Raw genomic sequence first — 20373 nt, forward strand, 5'->3', positions numbered from 1 at the left:
CAATAATTACCACACCATATACTAAGTATTCATTAGTTTCCAACAATGTTTTAAGCATTTGAACAATGCCATGAATTACGTAATATCTTTAAAAATAAGGAAACTGAAGCACAGAGAAGTTATTTGCCGGAGGTGATACAGATAAGTGGCAGACCCACGACAGTCTGGCTCCTAATAACTACCCTAAAACACTGACTATATACATACTATGTACCAGAAGACAACACTAAGGAAACAACTCGGTCAATTTGGCTATAACATACACATTCTTTATTTCAAGGACTAACTATATGGAAATGAATGTCATTACGAATTTTAATAACTCATAAATGTATAGGTCAAAAAGTAGCTCTTATATCAAAGTAAGGTAGCATAAAACACCCAATATGTAAACCATGTAAAACTACATCAAATTTAAGGATTACTGTTACTACACTGTCAAGTTTTAGTAATCTTTATGAGAAATAGTCAGTGAAATGAAGAAAATAGAAAATATACATTATCTGTCCCAGCACACAGATCACTGGTAGGCAAATAACTGCAGACTGATATGGTCTAATAAATAAAACTGCTAAATAATGCAACTTATTCCCATTAATAATTCCTAATTAAGCAATCATGCTTTATTAATCAGCACAACTCCAAATTTGGTAAAATTATGATAAAGTTGGTGCAGATTCTCCTGACAGTGTAGACTTGCTCAGCTCTTTGAAGAGGCAAAAATCTGGCAATATAAAAACAGTTATATCCTTTGACCTAGTAATTTCATATGAGATTACTATCCTACAGAAAAAATTCAAAATAAATAAAAAAATATATGCATAGAGATGCTCAATTCAACATTAAACTAGAAACTGAAACAATAATTTTCCTGTTGAGCATTTATTTTTTTAAAGATTTTATTTATTTATTCGACAGAGATAGAGACAGCCAGCGAGAGGGAACACAAGCAGGGGGAGTGGGAGAGGAAGAAGCAGGCTCATAGCGGAGGAGCCTGATGTGGGGCTCGATCCCAGAACGCTGGCATCACGCCCTGAGCTGAAGGCAGAGGCTTAACGACTGCGCCACCCAGGCGCCCCTCCTGTTGAGCATTTAAAATTGAGGAAATTTTAATGGTCAACTGGTAAACTATCATGTAACTATTATATATCACAACGTTAGACAATAAGGGGAAACGCTGAAGTTGTAAAAATAAAACTTAACTGTATCTAATGATAAAATTCTGTCAAAGCTATAATTTATATGGAGAAATTAGAAGGCAACAAAAATAATGAAAAGTTATTTGTCAGTAGGGCAAACTTGTAGTTGATTTCTAGTAACACTATTTTAAGTGTTCAATAAATAGAAACACACTAGCCCACACATAAGAATTAGAAAAAACAAAGCTATAAAATTGGAAGAACAAAGCTACAAAGTTGTTATGACAAAAGTTTAGGTTCAAATAAGCAAACTAAAAAACATTTAGGGAATTTGTAAATTAAGGTAGTATTACAGATAAAGATATACACTACTAGCCAAAGACCCAAAACACACTTGGTATTTTGCCAACTGGCTTTTTGCCAATTTTAATCATTCCCACCCTGTTTTCCCTACTAATCTTGTTGAGAATCTGTGCGCTATCAGCTACTACTACTGTTGGGAGTGTTTCTATTCCTTGGGTATTAAGACAGAAAAAAATTGAGAATCGCCATCTTTGTTAAGATAGAGAATGCAGACATGGGTGAAAAAGCCTCACCCCAAAAACATTCTACTTACATCCCTTCCTGTTACAAAAAAAAATGTTTTTAATGATTCTACTACCACTGCCAAAATGCCAAGAAAGAAGAAAAAAAAAAGCATCACTTAAATATACAAAATGTAAATGAATATGTTTCAAGATTGTTAAAAATAAATGAAAATAGTATATATAATATACGTGTATCTACAATTATATAATACATGACACATTTACAGTAATATATGTAAAATAATTCCAATTATTTTTGGCCATACAAGTCCACAAACTTCCTTAAATTTTTATGAAATTATATTTTACTCTAACTTTTTAATCTTGAGCTCAAGAAACAGAGCAAAGAAATAAAATGTTTTGTGTGTCTTCCCCGGATGTAAATAGTGAATACTATCATTAATACATCTTCATTAAGAATTACATTAAGAAAACATGGAGTATTGTAGGCAAGTCCTTAGTCTCAAGGAATTGGTGTGAATTAAAGGATAAACACGGAAATACTAAGTTAAACTACTGACTATAACAATGCAAATTTGCTGTTTTCCTATCGTACATTTTAATTAAGTGAATAGTGTAACAAGTACTAAATGTATTGATTTTTATAAGGATCTGTTGACTATACAATTGTTATTCAATGGGTTTTTGAAAAGAGAGATTGTATTATCTACTCAAGAGGACACAGATAAGATCTACACATTTGATCTAACATGATCTAACAATTTACCAGCAGAGAACATCTAATCATTAAAACCTAACTTTTTCAAAACACAAAAATTTAGGTAGGAAAAATGTAGATTATTTCTTGAGACTTAATGCTAGTTATTAGTAGACATTTGATGTATAGCATAACATTTTAAAAAATGATACTGATAGCTTTCAAATCATGAATACAAAGAAAAAGCATTCCTCCAAATTATTTGTTAAAGAACTGACATAATAACCTTAATATGTACTGTTATTTTAGTTTAAATACATGAAACAAATACTCCAAGTAAATACAGGAATTTCTGCATTACATATTTAAGATTATGGTAAAGTGCCCCAAAGATGAAATAAACATTCTAATAAGGTTATTTTAAAAAGAATTTTCAGGAAGTGCAATCAGATCTACAGAAGGCATGTGTACCTTAAACACACAGTTCCCGAAAGCTCCTTCCTTACTGACAAACACCTATGTTCTAAATTACAATATATTTCAAATAATTAAAAAGTTAATGGCAGTAATCCTCCCAAAACAAGATAAAACAGGTCTTAGGAAAGCAGCATACGAACCACCATATATTTGTAAGATTCTTATAAATTACTTTACAAAGACTAGGATTTTTGTTATTCAATTATTGATGACCAAATTTTCAAGAACATCCTTAACTCTAATTCTTTAACTGCAGAAAGGCATCTCTTTTTTTTTTTTAACACACTTTACAAAGATGTTCCTGCAGTTTTGAAAAGTGTTTACAGTGGATTCCTCAAGTCAGTGTAACAAATTTAATTACAAGACGTAATTGCTACCGTATTTATCTTTCAGGTCACTTAACCCTGTAGGATTGACTTTTACACAAACTTATCACCTTTATAGTTTTGGTACAACAGACCAACGTTACATGGCTGTTTAAAAATTACACCTAGAAAGGCTATTACTGACAGTGCCTGTGGTTCTTCAAAAAGGACCAAAAGCGCACTCAGAGGAATAGTTTTTGTTTTGATTTCAAGTATGTATATTAAACTTACGCATTGTTAGCCTCCATAATTTAAAATTCCTAAGAAATTATAACTTTTACATAATATAGGTATTAGTCAATAGAGTGAAGGTCCCTGAGGTGTCATCCCTTTTATTCCATCACATTCACAGTTTTGCTCTTGACCTCAACCAATTTTAAACTCCCCATTAAGCAAAGGCAATTTTATACTACCTAAAGACACAAAAATAGTCCCCAGCTCCTCCGCCTTCTCCCTCCCCTAGCGAGCTAACACAGAAAATACACACAGACACAATCTCTCGGCCCTGTCCCTAGGGCATCAACAAAAAGCACTGGTTATTTCCTTACAGAGGATCTGCAGTCCAAGCAGGGAGGTAAAAAATGAGGGAAAATACCAGAATCAATCTGCACCCACACCTCAACCCCGCCCCACGGGGAAAAAGTGGGGGGGGGGGTGGCGGGAGTGTGAGGGGGCAGAAAGGACAGAAAAGGCCGAGACTTTCAGCGCACAGGTTCTCCATACCATTTGTTCCATCATGTTCCACCACAGGCACAGACCCTGACCCTATTTTCTGCTGTGCCTCCCGATCCTCCTCCCGGCCACCGTCACCTATACACAGTCCCAACCACTGAGTCCTGGGTGGGGAGACCAAAGCCGGCCCTCTTCCCGCTAATCCGAAGACTGAAGAGGGTCTCCCTGCGCCCTCCGCGGATCCGACGTGGGGCCCAGAGACCTCCGAACTAACCAGAGAAGGGGAAGATAAATCGGGGGGAGGGGTCTAAGAGGAGCCGTTATTCCTTTTTCCTCTTCGTTAGGAAAGCGCGCGAGCGGGGAGGGGCCGGAACAACGAATGCCAGTTACCTAACGGTCCCGCCCGGCCGGTCGGCCTCCCGAAGCCGACGCCGCGCGAGCCGCTGAGGTGGCACTACTGCTTCAGTCGCCCCGAGGGCTAGGCACTGAGGCAGGAGCGCCCGAGGTGATGGGAAGCTGGGGGTGGGGACTACCGTGAGCGACGTCGCCATGTTAGTGCCTTCTTTCTCCATATCCCTACAGTCTCCAGCCCTCCGGCCTTCTCCCCATCACTACTCACCTTTCCAGGACACTAGTTCATGCTTCTCTCGGTCGGCAGGGAGGCCCGAGCTCAGCCGTGTTTACAAACTACCCCTGGAGGAAAGGGCTGAACCGCACTTTAAAGGCCACAGGCTCCCACAGGCTTCCGTCCTCTCTCGCGAGATCAGACTGACACCCCCCCCCCTTTCTCCCCGCCCCACTCCCGGCATCCCCCTTTTCTTCTCGCGCCCCTCCCCTCCACACACACGCCCCTTCTTGCCTTCGTTCCGACCGAGCGCCTCCGGGTCAGGTGATTCCGTCAGCCTTAAGGAGGAGGGGGCGGTACCTCATGAGGGCCGGGAAGGAGGAGGCGGGAACCAAAGAACACTCAGTACCTGACGATTGGACAAAGAAGCTGGAGGGCGGGAAGCAGTTCTGGAAGGGGACGGGGCTGGTGAGCCAGAAGAGAGGAGTCTTCGTAACCCGGGCTGAAACCTGTGATTGGCAGGGGCTGGAGACTGGCGTGGGTGTGGGACGCTGTAACAGGTGGATGTTGGGGTCGCGGGAAGGGTTTGACCGGGTGCGGAGAAATAAGGTGAACTCTGGAAAAGGCTGGGGGTGGCGGTAGAGAAAACGCGATGAGTCCTCCGAGCTCTCCTACAGGAGCCCGGTATTTTTGTTGCTGTCACTTCCTGGCCCTGGGTAGGAAGGAGGGTAAAATGTTAGATAGGTGCGCGCCTAAACCCACTCTACTGCTACTCTGAAGCCTGAGACGGGGAGTTTTCGTTAAGCTGAAGTTTGGAAGAGGTGGAATTTGCAGCAATGTACCCCCAAGGCCTCTACGCGCCTAAAGCGGGAAAGCAAGATAAGTCAGTTTTGAAAAGGAAAAGCGTTTACTTTGGATGGCGTTTGTTCAAATTTTATTAAGCTATAACTGAAACTGATTCTTCCGGCTCCTAAACGCCTGGTACAGTGTAGGATATTAGCATATAATTATGTTCTAAGCAATTTACCAAAAGAAATAGAGTGCCCTCCACTAGATAACCGTAAGTTAAAACCATGCAAGGAGTTGTTTATAAGAGAAAATCTTCTATAATAAGGTGTATTCTATTTTATCAATTTTCTTTTACTTAGTAGTTACAGATTTTAAATATATCAAATTCAATAGAGATTTTCAAACTTTTAAAATATCAGCAATTCCTTATTAACATTTACAAAGGACCAAAGGACACCAAATTAGAATATGGAATAGAAATGGCTCTCTTCCCCTAATACTATTCTACTGCTCACTAGGTTGCTACAATGACAAAGAAATATCCGTCAAGCTTTGAAAGTAGCTGTTATAAAAAGGATGGCGAAGGAAGACCATATGATTAATTTAACAAGAAGGACAAAAGAGACCATATATACTGTTCTGCAATTGACACAGACATACTCCTGAAAACACAGAAGAATAGTGCTGAAAATATTTCTTTTTAATGTTGCTCTGTGATTCTCTATATAATTTAAATATTCCAACGTTAAGTGTGGGGATATTGATTGTCCAATAAATATGCACAATGAAAAGTATGATCAGGGGCTCCTGCGTAAATTTGTTTTAACTTAAAAAGCCAGGTTTTTCATTACATCACTACAAATTATGAATAAAGTTTGTGTATTAATATAAAATGCACTCTCAAACATCCAAATCAAAGTGAAACTGAAATTATTGCACGATTCTGGGGTATTGTATTTGAAAGTTCATGAATGTGCAGTTCAATAATGGTATCTGGCATAAAAGTGAAATTCTGATGGCACTGAACCTTTTAGCAGGTTTCTGGCCTGTGTACATATATGTGAGCTAACTCACTCTCTTAAAACTAATTTCATTATTCAAGAGACCAGAAAGAAGCCAGAATATTAACACTGTTTACTTCTCAAGTTAAAATGAAAGTACTATCCCTATCTAATATCAGTGACACTGTAGTAGTGTTTGTGTCATGTAGCACTAATTTTATCAGTTAAACCTCAGCAGCTCGGATTACTGACACTGACTATGACGATGGACAAGATGTGCAACTTGACAAAAGTTCTTAGGTCAAGTATGTATTCACTAAAACGGTGCTGCTTCTCTCCAACTCTCAAAATGTCTAATGTGAGAAAAAGAACTATAAATGTTATGGCATTGCAAAAGAAATTTGCATCAGTTAGATTTTCGTAAAACAATTATTTTCCATTCACTTACATCAAAAAATCAATTTCTCCAGTTTTGATTCATTTTCAGTTGGCAGCACATTTAGTTTTAAGTTTCTTCTCCTCATCCCTGCTTCTCCAGTCTATTGTCAAGTAGTTAAAAATCTATGTAATGCACTAGGGGAACATGTTATTTTAAAGGAAATCTTTCAGGAGTCCTCATAGAAGAGAGAATTATTTAGTAATATAAATAATATATATTTAGTAATATAAATAATACTCTGTTGTGAGAATGCAGTTTTAGCTATTTTTCTTTTTAAAAAAGTAAACAAAGTGAGAAAAAATAAAAAAAGATCACAGGGAAAAAAACAGGTGGAAAGGATGCAAATCTGTTCCATTCCATGTTGGCAACCTGGTAGTTAGAAAGTGTCTTACTTTACATATTTGTAGTTCCACAACAGTTCCTTTACTATAACTTTTCTACAAATGGAGAAAACATTCAGCTTAGACAAAATGAATGTAGTTATTATTTTCAGTTCTGATCTTGTGAACTTTTCTCACTATCCATATCTTCTTAGAGAAAATAGAGAAAATTTTTTTCTCATTGTCATGCCTCAATATAACAGCCCTAAAATTCTCTACAGTCTTCTCTTTTGCAAATGCAGGAAATTTGTTCTGGACTCCCTTTTTGCCTATCTTATCACTCCATACATATATCTACCCAACTTACTCCTAAGAAAATTAGTGAGGATCTGGTAAATCTCCTCTAAGAACCCAGCATGACTTCTGAATAAAATTGGTATCCCTTAGATACAAGAGGCTATTTGAAGAAAATTTCTATTTCTATCACAGAAATGCCCCTTATTACATACTACAAAAAACAATAAGAGGCCTCTAATTGCTCTCAAAACCTTCCAAGTGCCACAGAATGTGGTATTTCCACCTTGTTCAGAAGAGTTATGTGGTTGTTAATCCATTAATCTGCTATGGTTCTTAAGAATTCAACTAAAACCCTGCTCAAGTATATATATTTATAGTATTTAAATATACTAAAATATAAATATAAAGATATGTATATATGACAAATAGAGTAAAAAGGAAGATTTAATTTGTAAGTTTCTGTTTGTAGCTAAACAAAACACAGCATCCCTTATGTCTGCCTTGGACTCACAGAAAGCCTCTGCATTTTCACAGGTATCCTCAAGATGCAGCCCAGTAGGGGCGCCTGGGTGGCACAGCGGTTAAGCGTCTGCCTTCGGCTCAGGGCGTGATCCCGGCGTTCCGGGATCGAGCCCCACGTCAGGCTCCTCTGCTGAGAGCCTGCTTCTTCCTCTCCCACTCCCCCTGCTTGTGTTCCCTCTCTCACTGACTGTCTCTATCTCTGTCAAATAAATCAATAAAATCTTTAAAAAAAAAAAAAAAAAAGATGCAGCCCAGTACAGATTGATAAGATGAGGACAGCATGGCCCTAGACATTTAAGTTGTTTTTTTTTTTTTTTTGGTAGCTTCTACCTCATGGCAGATCTACTTTCCCTTCCTCTGACAACCCAGGGTTTTCCTGCACATCCCTGAAATGGCCTATGTTATAGTTAAACTTTCAGCATCTGTTCTCACAATGGGAATTTCCATTCAGAACATTTCAAGTGCAAGGAGGGTCCTTGTCCACTTTCCACCCCCAGTCTTTGGGTCTCAAAAGAGTTTGTAATTAATTGTGTGTGGCATTGTGGGGGAAAACTTAGAGGGCTGTATTTATCTTCAAATCATACTTTAGTTTATGCCAGTCTCAGTAAGACCAGTCCAAGAGAGAGAATGGAATTTAAGGGCCTACTTTCTTTTCATCTTTCATATCAGTGCCTTCTCCTACCTCTCTCTCATCCCACTCACTTGAAAGAGGGCTTAACATCATTATACTTAGCTTTCCACACACTATTAAGTTACCAATACAGGTAGATAGAACCACTTCTAGGGTGAAGAATTTTGTCTGGCATTCCAGTGTCTGCCCTTGATGACTCCCCATAACTAGTCTGTCAACCCAAGGCCCACATAATAGCAAAGCCATGAATTCCTTATGCCAGAAACCAAGAAAGGCCTGATCATACGGACCCTCCTGGGCCATAGGCCTTGCTCTTTCCAGTTACATTCTCACCTTGGAGACAGCCTCTTAACTGTCAACCTAATGCTCTGTTTCTATAGTTTACTACTCATAAAGTATCAATATTTATTGAGCACGAACATGCCAGGCACTCTTCCTGGCCCTGCAGCTACAACTATAAACAAGACACAGTCCCTTAAGGAGACTTTCATGGGAGAGGAGGGGAGTCACAACACATTTATAAACAATATAATAAATAAATAAATAATAAATGAATGAATGAATAAATAAACAATAATTTAAACAGTAGTTAGTGCTGTGGAGAAAATAAAGCAGGAATGTGATAACATGCAGTATTATAAGCTTACTCCTTTTGTACAACTTTAGGGGTCTTGAGAGCTAAAGATGTTTTGGATCTCTCTAGAGAGGCAGATAAATACTTTGAGCTGTCCTTTAGATAGAGTCTTGAGGGAATAATACTGAGCTGTCCAGCATCTGAGAGACTCAGCCAAACTACCTATTTGAGAAAGCAAACCCTGGGACTGTTCTGTAAGACGAGCAGATCCTGGAATTTCCCTGGCTGGGAAATGCTAACTAAATGTTTTTTGTTGAAAAGTAGCCACTGCCAACAGCCATGGGTCTTCTTAGGAGTCTCTGCCAAGATCATTTGTAGGATGCTAGCTCATGCTAATAGGGAGAACAATCGAAAGCCCTTGGATTTAGGAGTCCCTACTAATCCTAAGTCAATTCTTCTCTTCAATATTTAAGCTCCCTTGAAAAAGAAGCTCCAAGTTACCGAACATCTAAGAGGAGATAGATACTTGCATCATTCAGGAGAAGGAAGTGCAGATTCTTACTAGGGATGTGGGCCAATTTTTAGAGACTATGAACAGATTGATAGCTGAAAGGAGGTGACCAATGGATATAGGGTTACCCTCAATTTACAAAAACTGACCGTTTCTATTAAGTTGTAAGTGTAATGCCATATTGGAGCCCGTTTCCTCACTGACAGATGAGATCAATGGTTCTAATTTTTTTTTTTTTAACATTTTTTATTTATTTATTTGACAGAGATAGAGACAGCCAGTGAGAGAGAGAACACAAGCAGGGGGAGTGGAAGAGGAAGAAACAGGCTCACAGCAGAAGAGCCTGATGTGGGGCTCGATCCCGTAACGCCGGGATCACGCCCTGAGCCGAAGGCAGACGCCCAACCGCTGTGCCACCCAGGCGCCCCCTAATTTTTGATTTTGGGACCCTGCACTCCATCACAACACCTTAACATAAATAACATTTTTTGAAAAATAACTATATTTTCCAAAATAAAAATAGAATAGCATGGTATTCACTTTTGTAAATAACTACCTCACACTTAATAGTAGCTGCATTTTTTTAAATCTATTTCTGTTTTTGAACTGTTGCAATATGTTGTTTTGGTTGAAGTTCTGATGACAATCTAGCCTCATGCAGTTGTGTAAGTGGAGAAGGGAAGACCTTGTGAACCCCCTGAAAGGTTCTAAGGGCGCTCAGAAGTTTTCAGACCACACTTTGAAAATCACTGGATTAGCGGTACATTCCAAAAGGAAGGGGAAAAAAAAACTGCCCGATTAATGAGTTGACAGATTTTTGAAAGATAAGGAGTCTAAGTCAAGGCACGTGGGGAATTGCAGTGTTCTAGTACAGTGCTCTGAAAACTTGATGTATATACAAATCACCTGGGATGCTTATTAAAATTCAGATTCTGATTCAGAAGATCTGATGTGAAGCTCTAGAACCTCTGTCTCTGACAAGGTCCTGAGTGATGCCAACATTGCTGATCCCTGGACCTCACTTTGAGCAGCATATTGTAAGCATATAGCAGCATATAGTATATTGTAATACACACATCACCAGAAAGCCTATGAAAGAATGCACAGGTGAGCTTGTATGTACGTGTGGTAGGAAAAGACGGTAGGATAAGCGTGGGTGGAGGGAAAAGAAAAAATAAACTCATGCTACCTACCTTCAAAAAATCTGTAAAAATGATGATATGACTTATAAATCATATACTGTCACAAGTTTTGACTACTGCTTATTAACTATCTGTACATCAAAGCAAACTAAGGCATAATGTTGCTATTGGAAGAGACAGGGTCCAACTGCCATGTTTGTTGAGGCAGAGGGGATGGTATTAAATCTGGAAAAAATAATTTTTGGTCCTAATAATGTAAAGAACTTGGCAAGTAATTGATGGACTATGTAATTAGGTTATAAGTCCATAATATTTTCCATAGAGTAATACCATGAAATTACTAAATTAATCTATGCTCAGCATGTAGAGACTTCAACAACTCGTACTTTCAGGTGTAGAAATCACATATTTAGAAGGCTTTGCAGAGGGTAGTACTGATATTTTCTTCTTCCAAGCACTTAACACCAAAACCAAACCACATTGGCTAAAATTTACCAAACAGAATTTAAAACTAACAGCAGAAGCATGAGTATATATTTTTTGCTTCTCAAATGATATTTCCCATTTATCTGTACTCCTTCTTTAAATTTAACTTTAGTGACATTCATTTCTACTAACTTTAGCTGCTCAGCAAATTTTTATCATTCCTTGGGTCTACCTTAACCTCTAAGACCTTGAACTCTGAAGTTCTTTACATTTCCTGTCTATTTATTGGCTCTTACTGAAATGGATCTTCAACCGTATTGTACTCCCTGGCCCTTGACCATTCTATCTCTATTTTTTTTCATAAATTACACAGAACAAAATTAACCAACTTAACCATTTTAAGTATATATTTCAGTGACATAAAATACATTCATAATGAGGGGCGCCTCACTGGCTCAGTTGGAAGAGCATGTGATTCCTGATCGCAGGGTTGTGAGTTTGAGCCCCACGTTGGGTACAGAGATTACTTAAAAACAAAAACTTAAAAAAATATACATTCATAATGTCATGCATCCATTATTACCATCCATGTCTATAACTCTTTTCATTTTGTAAAACGCCATGCCTGTTAAACTAGACCCCCTGTCATTGTTCCCACCTCAGCCCCTAGCAACCACAATTTTACTTTTTGTCTCTATGATTTTGACTACTCTAACTACCTAAGTGAATCATACAGTATTTTGTCTTTTTGCAAGAGGTTTATTTCACTTAGCATAATGTCTTCAGGGTTCATTCACATTGTAGCATCTATCAGAATTTCTTTTTAAGGCTAAACAATATTCCATTGCATGTATATACCGTATTTTGCTTATTACCATTCATCCATTGATGGACACTTGGGTTGCTTCCATAGTTTAGTTATAATAGTGAATAATGCTGCTATGAACATGAGTGTGCAAATATCTCTTCAAAACCTTGCTTTCAGTTCTTTGGGGTATATACCCGTAAGTGGAATTGTTGGATCATATGGCAATTCTAGTTTTAACTTCTTGAGGAACCACCATAACTGTTTTTCATAGCAGCTGTACCATTTTACATTCCTACCAGCGGTGCACAAAGGCTCCAATTCCCCCATATCCTTGCCAACACTTGTGTCTTGGTTTTGTTTTGTTGTTTTATAGTTGCCATACTCCAGGTGTGAGGTGGTATTTCACTGTAGCTCTGATTTGCATTTCCCTAATGATCATTAATGGTGAGCATCTTTTCATGTATTGGTCAGCCATTTGAATATCTTCAGAGAAATGTCTATTTAAGTCCTTGACCATTTTTAAATTGTGTTGTGCTTTTGTTATTGAGTTTTAGGACTTCTCTCCATATTATGGATATTAATCCTTTATCAGATACAGGATTTGCAAATATTTTCTCCCATTTTGTATGTTTTTACTCTGCTGACCATGTCTTTTATTGCACAAAATTTTAAAACTTTCATGATATTCAGTTTATCCAATTTTTTCTTTCGTTGCCTGTGGCTTTGGAGTCGTATCTAAGAAATCATTGCCAAATTCAGTGTCCTGAAGCTTTTGCCCCGTTTTCTTCTAAGACCTTTGTAATTTTAGGTTTTACGTTTAAGTCTTTGATCCATTTTGAGTTTATTTTTGTATATATTGTTAGGTAAGGGTTCAACTTCATTCTTTTGCGTGTGAATATCCAGTTTTCCAGGCACCATTTGTTGAAAAGGCTATCATTTTCCCATTGAATGGTCTTGATATTCCTGTCAAAAATTATTGGACTATATATGCAAGGATTTATTTCTGGGCTCTCTATTCCATTGGTCCATTCTGTCTTTACACCACTAACACTGTTTTGATTATTGCAGCTTTGTAGTTAGTTTTGAAATACGGGAGTTCATGCATACATCATTTTTTAAACTTTCTCCACCTCTTTAGTTCTTTGATCATCTTTAGTACGGTTGTTTAAGTCTTTGTCTAAGAGATCTGCCATCAGGTCTTTTTCTACAACAGATTATTTTCCCTTTGAATAGGCCATACTTTCGTTTTTTGAATGCCTTGTATTTTTTTTTTGGTTACAAACTAGACATCTGAATAATGTGGTATCTCTGGCAATCAGATTATCCTCCTTCCCTAGGGTTGGTTTATTGTTTGCTATTTTATTATTACTTTTGATTGTTGTATACTGTCTTTGTGCCAAGGATTAGCTTGATGTGTAAACTTAATGTTTTGTCAGGTCTTTTCTGAGCCTGTGCCTTTTCTTGGGCATGAGTGGTTACTTTCTAATTTTCCCTGTATATGCAGTTGTTTTTGAATGTCCCAGTCTTTAGCATCTGGCTCCCAAAAGGAGAAAAAGGGAAAAAAGAAGGGGGAAAAGGATACCTTCCCCTGGAAGTCACTTCAGCTGGAGGGTAAGGGGATTCCAACAATAAGGGGATGTGCAGCAACAATGGCCACCCTCCTCTTTATCTGTACCTCTGTAATCAGAAGTAGCAATCAGTGATCAAAGCATTGAAAACCAGTATTTGGAGACAGGGTTCTTTTTGCTTACCCTGGCTCCTGCAAGCTGTGTGGAAGCTGCTCCAGGAAGATGTGCATAGCAGCCTGCCCTGGGGCTGGGGCTGAGGGCTGGCAGCTGCTACTCTATGAAGACCTGAAATTGAAATTAACCCCAATTTACATGTCAAGCCTTCCCCTGGAAGTTGCAAGTCTTTACTAGACAAGAGTTCCAATATAGTCAAATTAGATTTGGACAGTGTAATTGTTGTCTAGGTGGGAAGCAATTCCTGGTACTTCCTACTCCACCTTCCAGAATACCCTTGACCTCCCTCTTTTATTCCAATTTATTACTCCTTGTGGCTTTACTCATTCCTTACCAAGTTTGAAGCTCATAGGTTAGCCTGTTAAACAATGTCCTTGCTTGCTGTCTGCTTAGAGCTCCTCTGACCTGTCATTTCATCAGTAACCAGCCTTGATAACCCTCACTGCTCTGTATCAGTTAACTTCCCGACATTGCTGGGGAGTCATAAAACTAGATTGAGATTTACTACAAGTACTACCCGGAGTTGGGTTCTTCTGCTGCTCTGCACTTCTTTCATTCACATCTGCTCCATACCACACACCATACCTTTCCTCTTTTCAAGCCCACAAGGCTAAGATTATGCTTCAGTTTTGTGCTTTAAATTCTGTAACAAAGCTTCTCTCAAATCAGCTTTTCCTTTGTCATCCCTAACATAAAAAAATCAAAGCATGGTCTTTGGAATCAATGAAGGTCTGAATCTGGATCATGTCTTTGCCACTTAATGGTTATCTGATTTTGGGAATTAATCCTTTTTAAGCCTAGTTTTCTGTTCATCTTTTCTCCCCAGTTACGCAGGGTTGTTATGAGGACTAAATTTATATAGAGTACATAAAATTCCTAGGAAAGGGAGTGACACTTGTGTGATGCACATACCCCGTCCTTCCCTGACTTGTTCCGAAGATCTAGATATCAAATCCTACGGATACAATTTTTGCATTTTTTTAAACATATTCAATGTAGTATTAGAAACAAACTGCTGTTGAACCAACTAGCATCCCAAGATGCTAGTGATAAGGAATGCTTTAGCAACTTTTGGCTTTAAGAATATAGCCAACTAAGCTTACTTTTTGATATTTGGTTTTTATTACCTTTTTAAATTTTTTAAGAAGATTTTTATTTATTTGTCAGAGAGAGTGAGCCAGAGAGCAGAAGCAGGGGAAATGGTAGAGGGAGAGGGAGAAATGGGCTCCCTGATGAGCAGGGAGCCTGACGCAGGGCTCGATCCCAGGACCTTGGGATCACGACCTAAGCAGAACGCAGACACTCAACCAACTGAGCCACCCAGGTGCTCCAACTTTTTAAATTTTTGTATTTGATATTTGGTTTCTAATGAGATTTTCTTCTTAGAAACTCTACTTTGTTACAGACACTTAATTGCTTAACGTGAGACTTACTGAAAAGCACAAACCACCCCCAACCCTAGTCTAACAAGGCTTCAATTCCTAAAAAGCTAACATGATTTATTTTTAGAACCACCTGTGGAGGACCAGCGAAGTTAGTTTTGGAAGGTTAATTCTGCTCCCAGGTATCATAATTCCTGTTAGGCCTTAAAAACACAAAACCATCTTAACTACCTTAGTTTAATTAATCGTTATCTCATAGAAGGCGAAAACACGTATTTCCCATTTATATGAGTAACCAAGAACCCTACAAATTACAATGTGCACAAAACTATGTAAAAGAATTCTCATAAAAATTGACTTGTTTTCATCACGGTGCAACTGCTTAGACTTGTATGTATCTGACTGAATGCATATTCTTCTTTGTGATGATCTAAATTTAGGTTAAGTACAAATCACGGCAAAAATTAAAGTTTTCATCTTTAATGAAATGACCTTGGAAATAACGTACATTTCCATGACACCAATGCTACAGTTTTCGGAGTCACAGTAAGATACACAGAATTACATCCGTAATTAATATGAACGCCAACATGTGAAGCAGTAATTTCTGTTACATGGCAAACAAAATCAAGAAAGCAACCATCAAACAAAAGAGGCCCATAGCTTCAGACAAGGCAAATCCCAGGATAGCATATGAGAACAGCTGCTGCTTCAGCGAAGGGTTTCTAAAAGAGACACAATACATATAACTGTTACTTTGAAATATTTTTCTGAATTCTAATATCTTTGATAAACATTAAAGAATGAGATTACTAAGTATGGGATCTTTGTAAATTGGCAAGTCCTGGAAAAGTATTTGCCTAGATCTCTTTTGCTTCTGCCTTTGTTCGATATTCCTTTCTTCTCAATCCTACCATATGGGGAAAAGATAAGAAGTGATCTCTGTGTGTCGATATAGTTAGTCTTCATCCATTTTGAGGGATTCAGACATACTTGCTATTCCCGTGAAAGTACATTCTATACCTCCTAAGATCTGACAGTTTAGAAATAAGGTCTTAAATAAAATGGAAATTGATACTTTTCAAGACTATGCTGTTAATTGTAGCCCCAATACAGCTTACCAATCAAGAGTGCAGACTCTGAAGTCAGAATTAAAACTTATTTCTGACACTTACTAGCTACTTGAGCCATCAGTGTAATTTCTGCGATGCTCATCCTTCATAAGTAAACTGGAGTCTATCTCCAAGGGGTATTGTGAGGGTTAAGTGAGATCATGCATGCAAAGCCCTCAAAATACAATGCAAGACACAGAGTTGGCACTTAATACAGAATAGCTGTTATTATTTCACTAATTTTCTAAGTTTCCAACTATGTCAAGCATGCTCTTAAAGTAGGTTATTTGGTGATAGAAATTACCTGGCATAACCAATGATAAGGCTGCCAAAGACTGTTCCAATACCAGCACCAGAACCAGCCACTCCCACTGTTGCAGCACCTGCACCAATAAATTTGGCAGCAGTATCAATGTCTCTGCTGATTGCACTGGTCTGAAACTCCCTTTGGATTAGCTGAGACACACCATTCTGGGCTCCATTAAATACCGTAGAACCCTAGAGAAAAGAAAAAAAAGGCAAAGGTTAAATCAGTAATCACAATTAGCTATTTTAATTACTGCACTGTCAGATGGTAACTAACTTCTTTATTTTGTAATTTTGAATAGGAGACTGTGTGGCACAGTGCAAAAATCAAAGAGCTTAGAATAATTCCAATGTTGTAGAACAGGGATAACAGTATCTATAACCTCATAAGGTTTTTGAAAATTATGAAAGTGTATTTGAATATGCTTTTCAAATAGGGTAACCTTTTCAATAACTGTAGCTAGTATAATCTTAAATATAGGCAACTCAAGACTATATACTTAAATATATATATACACACACACACACATATATATACTGACTTTATTTCTTAGCCAACTCAGCCAAGTTTCTTTCGTTGGCTTATCCTCTGCACTATTTTTTGGATAAAGGGTGGAAAAAGACTGCTCTCAAACCATTCACTGATGAGGTTTTTTTTTTTTTTTTTTTTTTACCCCCCCTTTAATTAAAACCATAAGACTTACTTGGTGGGGTTACTTAATTTCTATTATTACTGCTATTACCTCTCCAGTCCTAGCCTCTGGTCGAGATAACACTGATGCAGAAATTGGTCTGTATGCAACTCTGGATCCAGCTCGGATCTATTAAGGAAAAAAAAAATTCCAGTATTAAGTTGAGAGTAGATACGACTTCAATGATCCTTCTTGTACCATGAGTTCTAAAAAAAGCCATCAGCAAAAATTTATCAGAAAACTCATGACTTTTCTGTATTGTCTCTTATCTTGCTGTTTGGTTATTTTCAGTCCATGAAGGAATTTTATTTTAAAGTTGCTAATTAAAATTTAAAGTGTGCTACATAACCTATTTGTAATAATCTGAATAAAACTTCTAAATGCTTAAAAAGAAAGCATTATTTTTAAAATTTCAATTATGGTAGTGCCACGATTCAGATCAGAAAAGCAGCAATAAACATCCCATATTCTTTGGTAAGTTTAAGTGGACCAGCAAGTTTATCAAGAGTGTTGCTATAAACGCTTGTCATTTAAATTAGCCCATTGGTTACTATGAGGCCTACAACTTCCAAAATATTCCTGTATGTCCATTAATTATAAAATAAAAAAGCAGTCTGAACAATTCTCTATCAGTGTAAGAATAATCGGTGAAATATCTGACCATAAGGACATATTGCAGTCCAGCGTCTCTGCCCTTGAGTGTCCACTACACTAAGGTCACAGAAAATCCCTTCAGAACCAAGACCTAATTCTCTAAGACAAATCCCCCACCCACATCCTTACTTCACCTAAAGCTTCCAAAATGGTTATGGAAATAACAGTCAGAGGCAGGAAGAAAGACTTTCGACTCCTCCACCACCTTCCTCCGCCCACACAGGGTGAGGCAAAGTCCCTCCCTCTGCAGCAGCGAGTTTGACCTACAGAGAATGTTGCTGCGGTGAACTAGGCCTCAGAGGACCCCTACAACCTTAGGAGCACCCCAACCTTCGCGCCAACCCCAACCCCACTGAGCACGCGAGGATATGGGGCGGGGCGCTCCGTCACTAGGGGCAAGGAGGGTTTGACCTACAGCGAGTAGGGCCTGACAACTAGGCCTCGGCTGCTCCCCACCGCACTGGTGGAGGGGAGGAGCGGAGTGAGGTGCCCCAGGTTTAGTAGGAAAAAAAGAAGAGACCACAGAGGGTGAGGGCTGAGCGGTCCCCACGGGTTGGTGTGCCCCATTCAACAACGTGGACGCTCCAGGCCGAGAGGTCCTCCCTCAGAGCCCCGGCCCGGCCTGGGCTACGCACCAGAGCGGGGGTGCAGGCGAGCTTGGCGCAGGCGAACATCTTACACTCTTCGGGGCGGCGCGGCTGGAGGACCTGGGTGACGGCCGACGTGGGCTCCTCTCCCGCTTCCCTTCTGCGGAGGTAAAGGGGCTTAAGGTCAAGTGCCCTCCCGGGCCTGTCCTCCCCACCCAGGTCCCGCGGCCTCCCGTGCAGGCTGTCGGCTTGGGCTGGGCCCTCATCCAGCGAGGCGCCAGCAGAATGAATGGGTCCTGCCTCAACGCTGCTCCGCCCCGGCCCGGCCCGGCTCTCGCGCCCTCCGCTTACCTTCCCGAGAGGTGGCGGCGGCAGCAGCGGCGGCAGAGGTCGAAGGAGTGGCGCTAGACGCGCAGGCGCGGTCCGCTTCTTATCCGCGCCGCGGCACCCGGATGGAGAAGGCGGGGAAACGGGGGGCAGTAGGGAAGACGCTCAAGGTCACTTTGTAACAACTTTATTGGCAACTAGTTGGGAAGGACGACGACAGCAACACGGAGGCGGGCTGGCGGGCAGTGGCTAGTAAGGGAGAGGCGAAAAGAAGAAATTGAAAACTGGCCCTGGCAGAGAGAACTGAACAGGTTGTTTCCCTTTTGATCTGAGCTGTCCAGAGGATAGTGCGACGTTTTCTTTCAGTTGACACCTTGTGAGATTTGCCTTTTTAATCAGTTGTTACTTCTCTTTTCTAGAGGGACTCCTTTCCTGGTCACTCTCCTCTATGAAATAGGACTCTGGGTGCTTGGGGGAGAAGTTCATGCACTGCTTCACAGGAGAAATTAGGGTCCCCAGCAAAGCGAACACATTTCTTTAAAGGAATCTGGAAAAGTATTCCAGAAGTATGGCTAATCCTTTGAGTGACAGAGGACCTGACCTAGAAGTACCGGGAAAAGGAATAAGCACGTGTGTAGATCAAAGAGTTTTGTGATTTTGGGCACAACGTTGCATCTTGGTAATAAAGTGAGGGAGGTAATTTTTCTTCCAGCTCTATGCTTGAAAGAATTAAGGGATGTAATGTATTTCATTGGACTAAAGAAAGTGAGTATTTTCAAAACCGACCCAACTTTAACACCTGCTTTTAGTAAATTTATTCATCTTTGATGAATACAGAAATGTCTCAGAAAAAATGGCTCTAACTGAACTTCTGGTAGATCCTCGAACTGTAAATTTTACTTAGTAGTTCTTAGTGGTTCTACTGGAAGTGATACAAGTCAACGTAAAGCCCAGTTGAAGAGATTGGGGGGGTGGTGCTGAAATCCCACCCACTTGGCCTAGAGCCTTGGTGTGGGACAGCATCCACCCAGAGGATCATCCTTTTTCTAGTTAGCACAAGGGTGTGGTATCATCTAGGGGCAATCCCAAGGAGAAGCCCTCAGAATTAAAACATGAAAAATGAATAAGAATTTGTCACTGATCCAGCTTCAAATACAAATGGTTCAAGTCATGTGAAAGCTAATCATTTTAGGCTGGATCTTTAGCCCATAAAATAGAGATAATTCATTTGAATTCACATGTGCAGTTGGAAGAGAGATTATTTTCTCAAGTACTCAGTTCTTACCTGAAGTATGTAGTATCCTGTGATGTCTAAAGTAGAATAAACAATGCTCTGCATTCATCAGAGTTCTCCAGAGAACCAGAACCAGTAGATTAACCAATTAATTAATTATTGAGTTATCTATTTATTTATTATGAAGAATTAGTGCATGTGGTTATGGAAGCTGAGAAGTCCCATGATCTGCTATCCCCAAGCTGGAGACCCAGGAAAGCCAGTGGTATAATTCAGTTAGAATCCAAAGGCCTGAGAACCAGGGAGGCCAATAGTGTAATTCCCAGTCTGAATGAGATGAGATGAGATGTCCCAGCTCAGTAGTGAGATGGGGGGAAAAGGGCAAATTCTTTCTTCTTCTGCCTTTTGTTCTAG

At 39.4% G+C, this 20373-nt stretch overlaps 2 protein-coding genes and 1 long non-coding RNA gene across 9 annotated transcripts in view; 1 reads left to right on the forward strand and 2 right to left on the reverse strand.

Annotated features, from left to right (window-relative positions):
* Positions 1–4674, reverse strand: part of ATF2 (activating transcription factor 2) — a 78979-nt gene extending 74305 nt beyond the window's left edge. For 4 of the 6 annotated variants that reach the window (XM_034654764.1, XM_011226217.3, XM_034654765.1 and 1 more), the window contains exon 1: positions 4518–4674. The gene's annotated coding sequence lies outside the window, so the exon portion shown is untranslated. The remainder of the gene's footprint in view (positions 1–4517) is intronic. The other 2 variants (XM_002920238.4, XM_034654763.1) reach the window with 1 other exon arrangement.
* Positions 4675–4823: 149 nt separating this feature from the next.
* On the forward strand, positions 4824–6046 carry LOC117796449. Its single transcript, XR_004620977.1, has 2 exons — positions 4824–5023; positions 5771–6046. It is a non-coding gene; the product is annotated as an uncharacterized LOC117796449 (long non-coding RNA).
* A 9465-nt stretch (positions 6047–15511) lies between these two features.
* ATP5MC3 (ATP synthase membrane subunit c locus 3) lies at positions 15512–18871 on the reverse strand. 2 transcript variants are annotated; one of them, XM_002920239.3, is made up of 5 exons: positions 18750–18871; positions 18447–18558; positions 17209–17286; positions 16464–16657; positions 15512–15772 (listed from the first exon to the last, which is right to left on the reverse strand). In XM_002920239.3, the coding sequence occupies exons 2-5, from the start codon at positions 18483–18485 to the stop codon at positions 15658–15660; spliced, it is 426 nt and encodes a 141-aa protein (XP_002920285.1). In that variant the 5' UTR covers positions 18486–18558; positions 18750–18871; the 3' UTR covers positions 15512–15657. The 2 variants fall into 2 exon arrangements, with proteins under 2 accessions (XP_002920285.1, XP_034510658.1); XM_034654767.1 differs by lacking the exon at positions 18750–18871 and having other exon boundaries at positions 18447–18575.
* Positions 18872–20373: the final 1502 nt, after the last annotated feature.

This window comes from Ailuropoda melanoleuca, chromosome 2, assembly GCF_002007445.2.
Source record: "Ailuropoda melanoleuca isolate Jingjing chromosome 2, ASM200744v2, whole genome shotgun sequence".
Classification (NCBI taxonomy): domain Eukaryota; kingdom Metazoa; phylum Chordata; class Mammalia; order Carnivora; family Ursidae; genus Ailuropoda; species Ailuropoda melanoleuca.

Bases quoted from the DNA above. Each gene is read 5' to 3' on its own strand.
- ATP5MC3 (XM_002920239.3), bottom strand. From the start codon at position 18,485: ATGTTCGCCTGCGCCAAGCTCGCCTGCACCCCCGCTCTG. The intron at 17,287-18,446 runs GTGCGTAGCCCA...TTTCCTTAATAG, and splicing joins TCGCCTGCACCCCCGCTCTG to ATCCGAGCTGGATCCAGAGT. The intron at 15,773-16,463 runs GTAATTTCTATC...TGTCTCTTTTAG, and splicing joins CTTATCATTGGTTATGCCAG to AAACCCTTCGCTGAAGCAGC.